A 17,321-nucleotide genomic window follows, 5' to 3' on the forward strand; every position below is an offset into this window, starting at 1 on the left:
TTTAATTAAAAATTCAATCATTATAGCTGGGTGGTGGTGGTGCACGTCTTTAGTCCCAGCACTCGGGAGGCAGAGCCAGGCGGATCTCTGTGAGTTCGAGGCCAGCCTGGGCTACCAAGTGAGTTCCAGGAAAGGCGCAAAGCTACACAGAGAAACCCTGTCTGGAAAAACCAAAAAAAAAAAAAAAAAAAAGCCGGGCAGTGGTGGCGCATGCCTTTAAATCCCAGCACTCGGGAGGCAGAGGCAGGCGGATCTCTGTGAGTTCAAGGCCAGCCTGGTCTCCAAAGCGAGTTCCAGGAAAGGCGCAAAGCTACACAGAGAAACCTTGTCTCGAAAAAACCAAAAAAAAAAAAAAAAAAATTCAATCATTAAATGTATCAATGCAAGGTCTTCTAAAATATCACCAAAATCATCAGCTAACCCTCCACAGTTCTAGGAGCTGCAGGTAGATATGAAAAGTCAGGACGCAGCGTCCGGCCATGGGGTCTGCTTCAGCAGCGGTCTCTGCTGGGAAGGTGTTTAAGAATGCTAAGGAGCACAGAACAGAACTTTGTCACATTCTCCCCACCCCCTTTGTTTTCTTCCTAAGTGAATGACCACAAGAGGAAGCAGAAAGTCCTAGGTCCCAACCAGAAGCTGAAATTTAACCCAACGGAGTTAATAATTTATTGTAAAGATTTCCGAATTGTCAGATTTCGCTTCGATGAATCGGGTCCTGAAAGTGCCAAAAAGGTAATCCTGTTAAGCGTTATCTAGTTCCGAATTCTATACTATTTTACTATTTTTAGTTATGTGGAAGTTGTTTTTAAATGTATGTATTGTTATTTCCTTTACGGTGCATGTGTATGCATGAGCACACGTGGCGGTCAGAGGACCAGTTACTGTAGTTGGGTCTCCTTCCATCATGTGAATCCCAAGGATAAAACTCAAGTCCCGTGGCCTGGCTGGAAACGCCTTTACCTGCTGGAGGCCTTGCATACATTTCTTAATTGCTCAGATGTTTTTAGGGGAAGTTATTAGCTGTCTCTTTAAGTACAGCTAAAGCCAAGAATATTAAGGGAATTATTTTCTTGTTTTAGTTTATAGCTACTTTAAAGTGATCTATGTATTTTTATCAGCTACTAAAATATTAAAGACTTATATAGAAATAAGCATACTTTCTGCTTTTTGACTATGCTAGCCAGTTTCTTTCTTAGTTAAAAAAAAATGTTGAAAAGTTGGAGATCTACTGTAATTGCAATTAGTGAGGCGTTTAGTACCAGAGAACTTTGTGAACCAAGTGAAAGCTAGGCTCTGACCTCATAAGGATTGGGTGAATATGTAGTTGTAGAAGGGAGACAGTGATTATTAGTGGTTAAGGAGACCCTCATGAATTAATTTTACTCTCCAGAGGCAACTCAAAGATAGACACTTTCTAATTGACTTATTTCTTTCTTGAGTTCCAGGGAATGTTTAATATTTCCTCTCGCAGTAAAAGTCAAGAGCAGAAACCATTTCTTTGGTTCCTTGTTTTAGCTTTGCCAGTAGGATGAAGCTGGTAGGATGCATCTGCTATGATGCATAAGATACAGAAAGTGATGAGAATCCCAGGAGAAAGCCTGCTCCCCTGTAGCAGGACCAGAGCAGCAGTGTCCTAACAGACTAGGACTCAGAGTGTCCTCATGGACCAGGACTCACAGTGTCCTCATGGACCAGGACTCACAGTGTCCTAACAGACTAGGACTCAGAGTGTCCTCATGGACCAGGATTCCAGTGTCCTCATGGACCAGGACTCACAGTGTCCTCATGGTCCAGGACTCACAGTGTCCTGATGGACCAGGACTCACAGTGTCCTGATGGACCAGGACTCACAGTGTCCTCATGGACCAGGACTCCAGTGTCCTGATGGACCAGGACTCACAGTGTCCTCATGGACCAGGACTCACAGTGTCCTCATGGACCAGGACTCACAGTGTCCTCATGGACCAGGACTCCAGTGTCCTGATGGACCAGGACTCCAGTGTCCTGATGGACCAGGACTCACAGTGTCCTCATGGACCAGGACTCCAGTGTCCTCATGGACCAGGACTCACAGTGTCCTCATGGACCAGGACTCACAGTGTCCTCATGGACCAGGACTCCAGTGTCCTCATGGACCAGGACTCCAGTGTCCTCATGGACCAGGACTCCAGTGTCCTCATGGACCAGGACTCACAGTGTCCTCATGGACCAGGACTCCAGTGTCCTGATGGACCAGGACTCACAGTGTCCTCATGGACCAGGACTCAGTGTCCTCATGGACCAGGACTCACAGTGTCCTCATGGACCAGGACTCACAGTGTCCTCATGGACCAGGACTCACAGTGTCCTCATGGACCAGGACTCACAGTGCTAGCCTACCAGTGGTGCATTTGTTTTTCATGCTCAGCAGACTGCAGTAAAATTCCTGGTGTTGCCAGTTAAGGCTGTCAGAACTATCTTAAGGCAGCTAGCTGTCTGCATATCCTTTGGTGAGGAGGTGGGAGATTGGTCTTTATAACTAGAGCCAGCAGTTTCTCCCCTGGAAGGCAAGCATGAGATGGATACCTACAATGTATGGCTGCTGGGCCTGTGAGCAGAGTGGCAGTAGTGTGTCCGAGCTACTGTTTCTATCTGCAGCTGACGTGACCATCACATGACCATTCAGCTTGGGAACTTTAAGACTCCTTTCAGTGGCTGGATTCTGCTGTTTGTGATTTTGGCATTTTATGTCAGAGTGCCCTTCTTATGTAGAAAGGCTTTAGGACTGGTTAGGTAGAACACTACAAATAAAATATTTAATCAAGTCACTTTCTCAAGCTTAAATATATACTTGTAATTTCATTGACCAAGGAAGTTCGAACCTACCTATGAAAACTATCACTGTGATGTGCAGCATGTTGAGAGTAGGAATACCATGGGACTTGTGAGGTTGTGTTAATAGAGTGTTTTGCCTAAGAAATCTAGTTTTCTTTCAGAAAGTTTAAAGCTCTCCCACTCTTACTATGTTTTTCAGATGACATATTTGGTGAATGGAAGTCAGAGTTACTGGGTTGTTCTGGAGTACTTATTGGTTATGTTTTGGTGTGCATTCTATAAGGAGGTTTTCAGTTTTCAGTTGCTCACATTCTTCTTGGGTGTCCTAGTTAGAGTTTCTATTAAACACCATGACCAAAAGCAAACTGGGGAAGAAAGGGTTTATTTGGCTTCCGCTCACTGAAGGAAGTCAGAACAGGAACAGGGAGCAACCTGGAGGCAGGAGCTGATGCAGAGGCCATGGAGGGGTGCTGCTTACTGGCTTGTCTAGCCACTTTCTTATAGAACCCAGGACCACCAGGCCAGGGATGGCACCCCTGCAATGGGCTGGGCCCTCACCCATCAGTCACTAATTTAGAAAATATCCTACAGGCTTGTCTACAAGCTGATTTTTTTTTTTTTTCGAGACAGGGTTTCTCTGTGTAGTTTTGGTGCCTTTCCTGGATCTTGCTCTGTAGACCAGGCTGGCCTTGAACTCACGGAGATCCGCCTGGCTCTGCCTCCCGAGTGCTGGGATTAAAGGTGTGCGCCACCACCGCCCGGCCTACAAGCTGACCTTATGGAGACATTTTCTTAACTGAGTTTCTGTCCCCTCAGATGACCTTAGCTTGTGTCCAGTTGTCATGAAATTCTCCAGCACTGGATGAGGGGAGGGTGTCATTGGATAACTCCTTCACAATGTGCTAGGTTTCCAAGACAGAAAGGAAGGGCAGGATGTGGCTTCTTTCCCTGAAGAATGCAAGTCTAGTGAGGATGAGGCAGGGACAGACGAGTGTGAAGGAGCAGCCACGCTGGTGAGTGTCAAAGCCAAGCCTCTGACAAACCCTTTCCCAGTGTCTCACAAAGAAAGGACCACTGGGGCCCCAAGTGGCCCTCCTTGTCTTCTGTGCAGTACTGAGAAAGATGAGGGGAAAGGAAGCAGAGGAAATAAAACAATAGGAATCTTCTGACTTACATGGTTTAAATACAGAGTTGTAAATGGCTGGCAAAATTTAAATTTCAAGTGAAGGTTTTTGTGTCAATTCAGAAGGAGCTGACCCCATGGCATATACCTGCAGTCCCAGTCACTTAGTAGACTGAGACCAGAGGATCTTGAGTTCAAGGTCAGCCTGTGCTGCAAACGGAGATTCCACCTCTGAAAAACAATGAGCCCTGCAGTCTTGACTGTGCACCCACCCACAGTCCCAGGGATAGTGAAGCAGGAGGATTACCTGATCTCTCCAGGTTCAAGGCTGCTATAGACAACATGGTGAGGCCCTGTCTCTAGGAACAGAAAGCAGGGAGCATCAGTTGGGAAGTGAAGGCTCAGTTGATTTGCTTCCTGGAATCTTTAATGTTAAGTTTCCTATGGGAAATGCTTTGGTTCGTGTAAGTTCTTTTAAAGGGATCAGGTGTACGCTTGGACTTCTGTGATTCATCAACTATGGATTATTTTTGAAACTCTAAAAGCATTTCTATTTTTTGTTTGAAATAGGAATGCTCAGAATATTAGATTGGCTCACTGGTTCACATCTTGTTAGCTGTTGCTCTAACGCTGGCTGGCTGTCTAACTGGCTCTCTTCAATTGTGTCCTGACTAAATTAGGTTAGTGTGTGCAGCTGGATCATAGACAGCATTTTCATCTTCACTGTCTCTGTGCTGTCATGGGAAACAATGGTATTGGTGAAGGTCTGTCCAAAGAAAGGAATTTAATGATACAGAATGGGCAGTTTCCTCATAGGAACTTCGAAGCACCATTTCCTTTTGATGTACTCTTGCTCAAAACTGACGTGTAAAAAAAAAATTAATTGAAATATCTTCAGATTATTTTTAATGATTTGTCACTTTAAAAATACACGGGTAGATGGATGCATGGTTATTGAATTAAATATCTGATATCTTTTATTTTCAATTAGAAATGATTTTCATTCATCTAGTTCAAGAGTGGGGCTGGAGAGATGGTTCTGTAGTTAAAAAGTACCTCTGCTCTTAGAGAGGAACTGAGTTCAGTTCCAAGCACCCATATCAGCCAGCTCATAACTTTCCCGTAACTCCAGTTCTAGGGGATTTCATGCTCTCTTCTGGTCTCTGTGGACATTTCAGGCACACAAACATACACAGTTAAGAAACAAACAAAAAGGTTGGAAAGCCAGGCATAGTTGTACATTCCTGTAATTCCAGCATATGGTAAGCTGAGATAGAAGAATACTGAGTTCAAAGCCAACCTGAACTGCAGAGTAAAACACTTAAAAAAAAAAATCAAAACAAATGACCAAAACCAGTCAATGTTGACCTGTGTTTGTGTAGGTCAAAGGTCAACCTCAGGAGCTATCCACCTTGTTCTTTAGACAGGGTGTCTCAGTGGCTTGGAGCGTGCCCAGTAGCAGGCTAGGCTGGCCAGCCAGTGAGCCTCAAGGATCTACCTAAGTCTCACTCTGCATCTCTGGGATGACAGGTGCACATTACTGTCTCCAGCTCCGTGTGCGTGCGTGTGTTTGAGATAAGGTTTCTTAGTGTAGCCGTGTCTATTCTGGAACTCACACTGTAGACTAGGCTGCCTTGAACTCAGAGATCCACCTGCCTTGGCCTCCCTAGTGCCGGGATCAAAGGTGTGCACCACCACCTGCCTCCACCTCTTGATGTGGTTCTGGAGATCAAACTCTGGGCATTGTGTTTATGCAGTAAGCGTTGTGTGCACTAATCTTCTTCACTAGCCCTGGTTTCAGTTTTCTTGACTCAGTCTCACCTTGTAGCCTTGGCTGGCCTGGATCTCACTATGTAGCCCAGGCTGGCTTGAAAGTGGTAATCCTGTCTCAGTCTTCCATATGCTGGTGGGATTGCAGATGTGAGTACACCTGGTTAGGACTGTCATTTTGTCTGGAACCTATACTTACTCCTCCTTGGTACTAAACCACAGAAACATAGGGAACTTGGATTGCTTGCAAATGTGGTAGAGCTGGAGGTTAATCATCCTTGGATTTGATGTCTCCAGTGCTGTGCTTCAGTTGGAAGATAAATCAACTATGGGTTTTTCCTTTAAAAATTATTAATTAGGCAATATTTGTATAATAAGAATAATTTTACATGTAAACGAGATCTTATAAAGTCTTTCAAAGTCTCTTTCAAGTAGAAGCCAGGAATTTGGACATAAGCATTTAAAATAGCGTGTTGGGAAAAGGTCAAAACAGAAGACATCTGGCTTTCTTTCTTCTGTGGGTGTTCCACAGAAGCAATATGACTCTCCTCATCAACAGATATGCAAATGTATATATGCCTGTGCCAGACAATAACGTACACATCCTTATAGTCGCGCTTCTGAACAGCAAATTCAGTTTGTAATACCAGCTCCCCTTCCTTCTCAGAAAAGCAGCAGTCATGGAAGTCACTGAACCAAGTTTTAGTTTCACAGTAGTATTTATTGTCTTTAAAGCAAAGACATCTTTGATCCAGACTCCTGTCCTACAGCATGCCCTTAGCTCCCAAGCTCCCCCCGTCTTCTAAGTTAGTGTGCCACTGTCTGATTTTTAAAGGAGCTTTAGAAATAGGCTCTGTTGGGTTTTGCTTTACACATGGGATTTGTGCTCTTTTGCTTCATAAACATATTCTATCATTAGTGATCTGTGAATTTCTTCTGTGTCAATGGGCCTAGGCAACTGTCTAATTTTCTTAGAAAAAGCAGTAGTCTAGTTATAGTGGTGGATAGCATTTTCATGATTACACTAGTAACTGATCTATCTGATAGCATGTGTAGGGCTGTCACTGCTAGACACAGTGCTTGTCCAGAGAGTCACAAGTGGTGCTACAGCACGCAGAAGCTTCAGTTTCTTGGGCTCCATCCAGGAAAACTTGGTAAGAGTCATGTTTAATAGATATGCCTGAGAGGAGCAGTGAGCCCGGCAGAGGATGTGGCTGCAGTCGCCAGACACAGTGTATGCAGGCGTGCTTTTGTCTGACTGTAGATGTTGTCCAGTGAGGAGGGCTGTGCAGTTACATGGAAACCACAGCACATCACCAAGACAGCCAAGTAATTAGCCAAAAACACAGTTTAGAGGACAGTCCTTAAGTGTAGATTCCTAAAATTCAGGGAAGGCCACAGAGAGACCAGTAAACACGTCTGGCTTCAGGATGTAGTTATGGCAGCATAGCAAAATAGGGCATTCGTGAAAAGCACAGTAAGAGTGTGTATGAAGTAAACATGGTAATGCAGGCCTTGTCACAGCGTAGATTGAACAGTTTTGCTGCTAGAAGCCCTTCAAGGAAGACTGTTGCAGTTTCTCTTCCTGTTGGGATAAAGTACTCTGACCAGGGCAGTTGAAGGGAGGAAGGGGTTGTTCAGCTCACAGTTCTGGGTTAGGAGCTGGAAGCCAGCATCAGGTCACATTACACATAGTGACAAGAACAGAGAAGTTTGCCTTTCAACGTGTACAGTCCAGGATCCCCTGCCTAGGGAATGGTCATGCCGCAGTTTAGATGGACCTTTGCACATCCATTAACCTAGTCAGGGAGTGTCCAGAGGCTCGTTTCCCAGTGGGTCTAGGTTCTGTCGAGGTGACAGTCAACACTAAACAGCACACAGGTTGGGGTACAGAATAGGAATTGCAAAGAGGAATAGAGTCTTATAAATAGTCTTATAAAATTGTGAGTGGGACCCTTACAGGATGCTCTGTGGTTAGGCACTGAGAAATCAAGGCAATAAAAGTTTTAGAAAGCTTTTCCTTTCATTAAAATCCAGTGATAAGTTTGTCTCCTTGGTTTATGCTTTAACTTTTTATGATAAGAAATGTCATTATCTGGAAGACACTTTAAAATACAGTTTAAGCAACAAGCTGACAGATGGTTAATGGAATTTGCATCAAGACACCACTGATTTGAAATGAGCGGACAATAAACTTTTCTTGCTTGCTCATTGTCAAAAGTATATCATTCTGGTTTATGGTTCACCTCCAAGTCATATATAACCACTTTAAGAAAGACCTTCTACCTTTCTTGCTCTATACATGCCTTAGATTTCTTTTGTCTTCTTTGCTCACTTAGGGCTGTTTTCTTCCTCAGTCTCATCCATGGCTTGTAAGCATGGAACACTGTCCTTCCTTCTATCCAATAGCCTTTGAGAATAGTAGTGTTTCTAGATAGAGTGCCTTTGAAGGCTAGGCATGCTCAGTTGTTAATAATTAAAGCAGTTCAGGTGTTTCCATCATGTCACAGATGAGAAGGCCAAGGCTATGAGAAAAGAACCACCTCACACAAGTGAAGTCATACAAGCACTTAGTAGAGCTAGGACTCGGCGTGATTTGTTGGTTTGCTATCCCATGCTTTTCTAGTCTTACCCCAGTTCACTGGAATGCTTTTTTAAAATGTACTTCATCCATGTCTAGATACAGATACTCCTAATTTTCTTTTCTTTTCTTTTTTTTTTTTTTTGTGGCTGTGGTTTAGTTTTTTTTTAATCCCTGAAGATTTTTTTTTTAAAACCACTAAAATTGAAACTTTGGGTTTTGTTGTTAAGTGGCTACGTTGTTACTGTTGTTTTGGAGAACGCTTCTTTAACTTTCAAGTTTTATTTACAGATAAAATTATTCCACTTAAAAATGAACTCAGCAAATACATACTGAATACTTACAGTGTACTAATTAAAGATTAAACAGTGTCTTGGAGGCACAACAATGAATGAGATACTTGGCCTTAAATAGTTCTTTCATATTAGGTGAACAGAAAAACATGTAAATAGTATCTGTAGCCATTGCCCCAGGATGACTCTCCCAGTGGCCAAGCAAGGCCTTATTGTACATTTCATTTAACTAAGTGTGTTAAATTCAAATTCTAAATGTAGAATTTTTCCTAGGTATGCCTTGCAATAGCTCATTATTCCCAGCCAACAGACCTCCAGCTACTCTTTGCATTTGAATATGTTGGGAAAAAATACCACAATTCAGGTAAATATGAAAATACTAAGTATTGTGACTAACTTACATGTGTCCATTTTATTTGTGTGTTTGTTAGAGTTTTAGTGAGTGTAGGAAATGAACACGGTGCTCTAGAAGAGCCGCTGTTTGTCAGTGTCTCCTGAGAAGTGCCCAGGCAGCCCTTAGCCCCACTTGCAGGGTAACGCACCCATTTCACCTGTAGGCACTGGTTTGTATTTTATGCTCTGTATATCTCCTGCTGTTTTTACTTGTAGCTTAAGTTTTAAAACTGGCAGAAAACCAAAAGATAGTTGAAAACCACAAAATTTCTGGCAAAATGTGATTTTATATAAAAGCTGAAATGGTTAAAACCTTTTAGAGAACTTTGTTAAGATTTTCAAAATACTGACTTTATTTTCTGATTAAAATCGATGGAAAGAAGATGAGCACTTGTCAAGCTATAGATATATTCTAGGTAATTTTGTGGTAAATAGTTTTGTCCACATATCTATGTTTTCTATGACAGCATCAAGAAAAAACCTTAGATTTGATCATGTAATTCTGTTTTAAATCGTGTGTTCTAGATAACGTAATTCCTAACACAGTGACCATGTATCTTCTGTTAGCCTCCTCATGGGTTAGTGTCCGTTCAATGACAGCTACCAGTACACATTCCACCACTGTTGAAGGGAGAAAAATTGATGAAAGATCCACTTGTCCCAGCATGGTCTAGGGCAGTGGTTCTTAATCTGTGGGTCGCAACCCCTTTTGCAAAACTCTGTCTCCAAAGTATTTACATTGTGATTCATAACATTAGCAAAAGGCGTTCTGAAGTAACAGTGAAAATAATTTAATGGTTGGGAGTCACTACAACCTGAAGAACTGTATGAAAGGGTCGCAGCATTAGGAAGGCTGAGAACCACTGCTCTAGGACTTATAGATAATTAATTGTACTGAACCTTTATACTTCTTACCTTAAAACACAAGGTATTAATTTATATAACATGTTCACTGTGGTGTCATTGCATATAAATGTGGCATTAGAGCTTGGGACACAGATGCTTTAAGAACAACATTACTTTTGAAGGTATTTATCAATGCTAGAGATAATACTTGAAAATAATGTCTTAGAACAGCTTCAATTCTACTTCATAGAAATTGGATAACACAGTATTTGTGTCTTAATTTTTCTTATCCATATGTACAGTGATTCTTAGTCTGGAGCAACACAGTTATTTTTGAAGTTGATATGTAAGTTTTTATGTAAATCCACTTCCTATCTGAAAACAAAAACCTAAGTCCTTGAGTGTCAGCTACAGAGCAGTGACCACCAGGCTCATTAGTGAGATACCCTGTTTCAAGACAGCAGCGCATAGGAAGATTTCCAGTCAGTCTTGGGAGCCTGCTTCCGTTTGCTTGTGGTACAGCCCAGGTTTTCATGCTGCTTTCTTCTGATAGGAGTGTTTTGTTGGCTGAGTTAGACTTTTGCAAAAACATGGTGCCTTGGGCTTGCCAAGTAGTCAGCTGTACAGTTGGTGACCTGACAACTGCACGAGTTACTCTTGGGATCCTCCCGCCTTCATTTCTTGTGGGCATCTCCAGTCTATAAAAGTTGAAGTTCTTCATGTTTTCTTCTAATCCAGTCCCTCTTATTTTCTTATAACTGGCTGATGCAATTGGATGATTAGTAATGACTAAAAATATTCAGGAGCACTTTTTAATAGTGCATCCTTCTAACCCCTCCTCCTTCAGCAAATTCTTCATAAGCATAGTTCTGGCCAAAGTTTTCCTTAGTTTCCTCATAGGGTAACATCCTTTAATATCCTTCCATGCTGTTACAGAAGCATAAACTACATCCTTAAGGTCAAAAGAAGCCTGAAATTTCCATACACTGCAGTCACAGTTCCCAGTTCCCAGTGAGTGAAAGATGCTCAGTTACCCTCTCTTGAACCTCTGGATGGCACCTTGACTCATTGGCTGGATTAAAGAAGCCCTTTTTCAGGCAGGTAGGTGACAAAGGTGTTTCCACAAATAGGATCTGAAGTTAGAGACTATCTCCTGCAGTTATCTGGAAAAGACCCTCTTATTGTCTTAGGCAATGTGAGGTTTTCTTTCGTGTCCAGCATCAGATGAGTAAGAACCATTTCTGAAAGAATCAGTAGCCATCCAGACACTTGAGTGAGCATCCTGAGGTACAGGGCAGTGCATAGCTCCAAAGGATTCAGAGCAGTTGCTTCATACAAACACCTAAAAATGCTACTGTAATCCAAAGCTATCCCATTCAAACATGTACATTTTTAGTGAACTTTACTAAAATTATCCTAAAAAGGATAGTAATATAGACCTTAAATTAGTATTTTAGAATTCATTTTAAAATCTTTATTTTTTTATTTTTCTTTTTTTTTTTTTTTTTTTTTTTTGGTTTTTCGAGACAGGGTTTCTCTGTGTAGCTTTGCGCCTTTCCTGGAGCTCACTTGGTAGCCCAGGCTGGCCTCGAACTCACAGAGATCCTCCTGCCTCCGCCTCCCGAGTGCTGGGATTAAAGGCGTGCGCCACCAACGCCCGGCTATTTTTTTATTTTTCAATACAGGGTTTCTTTGTGTAGCCTTTGCGCCTTTCCTGGCACTCACTCTGTAGCCCAGGCTGGCCTCCAACTCACAGAGATCCGCCTGTTTCTGCCTCCCAAGTGCTGGGATTAAAGGCGTGCTCCACCACCACCTGGCTTCATTTTAAATTATTCTTTGAAAAAAAATATGTAGTCTGCAACAATTTGGAACAGTGTAGGAATTGTCAGTTTTTTGCTCGGGTGCTTGTAGAGTTCTCAGTGTGACTATAAATGATGTGATCGATCTTGTCTCTCGAATGCTAGCCACCAAAGCAGCAGAATCACTATAGAAACTGCCATGTTGGCTCCCTCACAGGCTCTCAGGGTCAGAGTCTCCACTAAGAACAACCTCAGTATTTTGAGGTTACCTTCTTTATCCTTCTTTGCGACTTCTAATTCCCACGGTACCATCACAGTGGTAGGCTTTCTTTGCATATTTTGACCATTCTTACTATCTTTCTTGTAACTTGAGGTCATTCTGAGTGCCAGTTTGGGGAGGGGGTAGTCAATTACATATAATAGCTCAAAAATATAGTTTAGGTAAATAGTTACATTCTAGGACTAGATATATAAAATAACCATAGAAAATGCCGGGGTCTAGAATGCCTAGGGCCTAGGTTCATTTAGTCTGTTGAAGAGCCGTGAGTGAAACCTGTCAAGTAGCCATCAGGAAATACAGTCTCCTAAGATGACTCACTTTGATCAGCTTGCTGCTGCAATCCTTCTAAGTGGTCCTCGAATAGAGCAGGCCTTGGGGGCATTTTAGGGAGCACTAGAATTTGCAGTCTGTGCCGTCAGATTACTTCTCATGATGACCTCCAAAGAAGACACAGAGCTGATGACAGTGTAGTCAGTCCCAGCTACTAAGAAACAAACAAGAGGAACCTGCAAAGTAGCACATACATACATACACAGGACCCCAAAATGCTCTCACTTTAGGCTCAGAAAATCTGTCTATTCATCAGCAGATCTAGAGAAATAATCTCAAATAGTAGAGCATCCTCAAGATGGGTTCAGAAATTCAGAAAACTAAACATGAACTGAGTTGGGGATTTTCTGTCCAAGTGCTAACCCCCACAAAAGAGTGTGTTCGTTATGTCCGTGTCCTGTGATGGCTGTCCCGTTTAGTGCCAAAGTCTGTGGTACAGCACTGAGTAATAGCAGTGCTGGCTAGAAGGCACCATTTCTGTCTTCGGTTTTAATGTTAATGCTGTTTACTGCGGGTTCTGGAAAAATACTCTATATCAAGTTGGAAAAGTTGTCTTAAAAAAACAAAAACAGGTGTTGAGCTCTACCTCAAGTTTTTCTGTACTTACTGAACTGATCATATGGGGTGTTTCCCCCTTTACATTTAGTAATATGATGAGTTGCTTAATGCTTTGGAACGCTGTATTGATTAGTCACCTGAAAGTCCTGTGAGTCAGCCAACACACTTTCTCGGTGTTATATTCCATAGAAAGTACTGAAGTGGAGTGTGGTGTGAGGATATAAGCTAATTAGCATTATAATTTTTGTCAAACCCTGTTAAAATCAGACTCACTGGCTAATTCTAAAGTACAGCCTTGTAAGGGGTAAAATTGAGAATTCCTAGCACAGCATGTCAGACACTTGGTGAGCTAGACTAGCACTCTCCAGTGATGGAAGTATCCTTTTTCTGCACTGTCATGTGGGGTACCTACCAGCTCCATGTGGGCTATTAAACACATGAAATGTCCTTAGTATACCTGAGTGACTGGCATTAGTTTCATTTAACTTTTGTCTTAGTTGATATATAAATGGCCATTGTGGCTGGTGAGTGGTTCCATTCTGGAGTAGCACAGATCTAAAGTCTAGGCCTCATGTAATCTATAGCTGCTCTCCCACCATGTCTGACTTCCCTGCTCCAGCTGTATGGATTCCTTGAAGCCTTACCATTGTCCAGTCCCATTCCCTGCTCAGCATGCCCACCTCCTCCTTACCAGCTCCCTGGCAACTTTTGACACTTTCCTCGGGACTCTGTCAGTTCAGCATAGATTTCTTGCCCATCCCTTTCTACATCTCTATTGTATATAGTTTATTTAGTGCTCATAATTTTTACACACTCCCTACTGGCCTGCTACAGCCTTCATAATAATAGATAGAAAACTTACCTTTCTGTTCTCACACTTTAATAGTTCATCATAAGGTCTCCAAAAATATCTGTCTTGTACCAAGAGTTACTAATTAACTTTTGAGAATTAACCATTGAGAATGGGGTGTAGCATGTTCATGTGATAATTAGGTATTTTGCATGGCCACAGGAAAGAAAGAAAGCTGGAGATGATGGTAAATAAACAGTTATGTGAGGGATCTCTATGGCCTAAAGAAGCCATTTAGATTTGATTCTTTTAGAAAAGGAGCATCATTGAAAGGTTGGGGTGAGAAGCCAGTATCGTGAAACCATTCTTTTGCGTGAAAACACCATTGGCATTGGTGTAGTACAGCGTCAGGTCAGGAATGTCAGCCTAGGAACTGCCACTTAAACCTGTGGCAGTGAGGCCCTGGGCCAAGAGGGGTCACGGCATCACCCCAAGGCACAGCAGACTGGCTGACACAGCTGTTCTCCTGTTTGTCAGGTGCTCCCAGGCCGTAGGGTGCTCCTGTCTTGGGCAACACTCCTTGCTAAGGAGGTGAAATCTAGACCCACCTCCAGACTCACCACGTGGGATAGTGCCGTAGCTTCTAGTGACGCACAAGCAGCTCTGTCAGCTTCTCAAGCTGAGTAGCTTTACAAAGCCAAGAATCATCTCGTGAACAGATGCGAACGTGATGCTAGAAAAACAAAATATTTGAGGACGTGAAAACTGTTGGGTGACTCCATGAACTTCCTACCCCAGTGTGGGAAAGGAAGCAGATGGCAGATTCACCCCTCAGTGTGGAACAGTGAGGGAACTGAGGCTCAGAAATAGTTTCCATAAATTGGTAGGAATGGGAGAGAATTGGAAAATAAGGACAGTAAGTGGAGACAAAGTACGGGCAGCAGACATTGTTCATTATATAAGGAAGTGCCTAGAAGAAAAGGAACAGTGTGTGTCCCAGCAGCGTTAGCAACCAGTGGGATGGCATGGAAGTCTTCAGAATCAAGTTGGCCTGCTGCCTGTAAGCACAGGGGAGATAAAGCCAGTGGAGAACAGGAAAGGAAAAGGAGTCTGGACAGCAGCAAAGAGCTCGGCAAGGACCAGGAAAGGGAGACGTGAAAGATAAGGCAGGAGGTCCCACCTCAGGGTATGCATGTGACAGAAGACAGCAAGCAAATGCTGGCGGAGAGGGCATATAGTTCAACCAAATTAATATTGCTTTTCCCACAGCCAACAAAGTTAACGGAGTAGCCTCAGGAGCTGGAGGAGTATGGAGTGGTGCTGGCGGCAGCAGCAGCCCGAGGACGCCACTGTTCGAAACTTACTCAGACTGGGACAGAGAGATCAAGAGGACAGGCGCTTCCGGGTGGAGAGTCTGTTCTGTCAACGAGGGTTACATGATATCTACTTGGTACGTCTGATTTTAACACAACACACACACACACACACACACACACACACACACACCACACACACCACACACACACACCACACACACACCTGGAAAAAACTTCTGTGAAGAATAATTCCACTTTCATTGATAAGCTTGCCAGTTATGGTTAATACCTGTTTTAAATAGGGTTTAAAGGATATGTTATTTTAAAGGACATTGTAACATAAACATACCATCCATAGTGTCCCAAAGATGTTGACAGTAACTTTTTATTATTGTTAGGAAATCTAGTAAGTATTGGTTTACAGTTTTTTGTTTGTTTGTTTTGTTTTTTGGTTTTTTGGTTTTTCGAGACAGGGTTTCTCTGTGTAGCTTTGCGCCTTTCCTGGATCTCACTCTGTAGTCCAGGCTGTCCTTGAACTCACAGAGATCCACCTGCCTCTGCCTCCTGAGTGCTGGGATTAAAGGCATGCGCCACCACCACTCAGCTGGTTTGCAGTTTTCTTACAACTGTCTTTTTAAAGTTGATTTAAAATTCAGGAATGTCTTACACTGAATTTGAGTGGTGTGTCCCATAGGCCTTGGTAGCTGGAAGGTTTCTCCTGTCCCACCCAGCCCCATGGTCCTGCAGCCACTTATAAAATAATCACTCAGAGGCTTTTATTAATTACGAACTGGATGGCCTATGGCTCAAGCTTCTTGCTAGCTAGCTCTTATAACTTTACCCATTCCTATTAATCTATATGTTGCCACATGGCTGTGGTGTTACTGGTCTGCTGGCAGCGGCTGGCATTTCCCTCTCCTCTCCTTTCTCCTTTTATTATCTCTCTTCAGTTTTCTCGCCTGGCTCCATCCTGCCGTGCCATAGGCCAATGCAGCTTTATTTATCAACCAATCAGAGCAACATATATTCACAGCATACAGAAAGACATCCCACAATAGGCCTTTTAATGTACGATGTTCTTGTCCTCCCCCTGTTACACTTATGCATTTACAGACAAAACCAAGGTGTTGTTCTGTGGAATTCCCCACATTCTAAGTATCCCTGGCTCACCCCTGGCTGTCCTTTAACAGGTTCTTCTGCATCCTGCGGAGTAATTGACCCAGACTCCTTTTTGCAGGAATGCTTCATCAGGTGGTGCTGCCCCCTGGGCATCCTGTCCAGTCTCTAGCTTGCTTGATCTGTGTGCACTTCCTCAGTCTCCCTGGCTAGCTCACTGTATCTGCACATGTCCTTACTGTGCTGACTGACTGACAGGCCTGAGGGCTGTGTGCTCTTCTGTCTAGGGTGAAGTTCCATTTGTAGGTCATGCTGCTTTTGTGTCCCTCACTACCTTTCACGGAATGAGAATCTGCTATTTCATTAATGGTTCCTGTTGCTTATAGCCTACTTCTCTCATCTTTCTGCTTTCTACCATACTTTTCCTCATCAGCTCAGAATATCACGAACTATGATTCATATGAAAAAAATGTGTGTATATAAATATAAATGAATAAATATCTTTCTTTTACTCAACAATTTTTAGAATAGTGAGCTGGTGCCCTGGAATTCTTTAAAAGTGACCGGGAATTTTTGTTTCTTTGTTTAACATAATTTAGTATTGGTGAAGTTTTGAGAATGCTTTGAGACCATTGAAGTCTCCATTGGCTTAGAATCAGCTTTCTTGGGGGCAAACTTGTGCTATGGTGTTATCACTGGCTGGTCCTCTACAAGGGACTTGTCGGTGTATGGGTCTGGGAAAGGTACTCTGGATCATGTAGTTCTCCTCTTCTGCTGCTTTCCTTTGGATTACCTTTCTGGTCAGCTTGTGCCAGTGTGTGTCCTGAGAAGCCATTGGCAGAGCCCAGCCAGGCCTGCTCCGTCTACCTGCTGGGCTGTATGGAGGAAAGAAAAGAGAAAGCTTTACAGAGCAGTGAGCTCACCCCCTAGTAGCTGTGTCTGAGAGTATCTGGGTGAAGAGGTAGAAGAGGAAGACAAGGAGGCCATGAGCATCTTTGTAGATTCACAGGCTGTCCTTCTCACTGTAGGATTGCTGTGAAGAGACGCCATGACCAAGGCAACTCTTACGAGAGGAAGCATTTAACTGGAGGCTGGCTTACAGTTTCCGAGGCTTAGTGCATTACCATTCTGGTGAGGAGCATGACAGCATGCAGGCAGGCACCAGGGCAGTGACTGAGAGCTCCATCCTGATCCACAGGCAGAGAGAGCACACTGGCCCTAGTGTGGGCCCACCCCAGTGACACACTTCCTCCAACAAAGCCACACTTCCTAATCCTTCTCAAACAGTGCCACTCCCTGATGACTGAGCATT

General features: G+C 43.1%; 1 protein-coding gene across 2 annotated transcripts in view; it reads left to right on the plus strand.

The window, feature by feature from the left end:
• Window positions 1–17,321, plus strand: part of Mtmr10 (myotubularin related protein 10) — a 55,099-nt gene that overhangs the window by 13,883 nt on the left and 23,895 nt on the right. The window contains exons 5-7 of one of the 2 annotated variants that reach the window (XM_006975839.4): window positions 590–732; window positions 8,855–8,945; window positions 14,847–15,027. In XM_006975839.4, coding sequence (XP_006975901.2) covers window positions 590–732; window positions 8,855–8,945; window positions 14,847–15,027 — 415 coding nt within the window. Of the gene's footprint in view, window positions 1–589; window positions 733–8,854; window positions 8,946–14,846; window positions 15,028–17,321 lie in introns of those variants that run through there. The other variant, XM_076544237.1, reaches the window with a different exon arrangement.

Source organism: Peromyscus maniculatus, chromosome 1 (genome assembly GCF_049852395.1).
Source record: "Peromyscus maniculatus bairdii isolate BWxNUB_F1_BW_parent chromosome 1, HU_Pman_BW_mat_3.1, whole genome shotgun sequence".
NCBI classification, from domain to species: domain Eukaryota; kingdom Metazoa; phylum Chordata; class Mammalia; order Rodentia; family Cricetidae; genus Peromyscus; species Peromyscus maniculatus.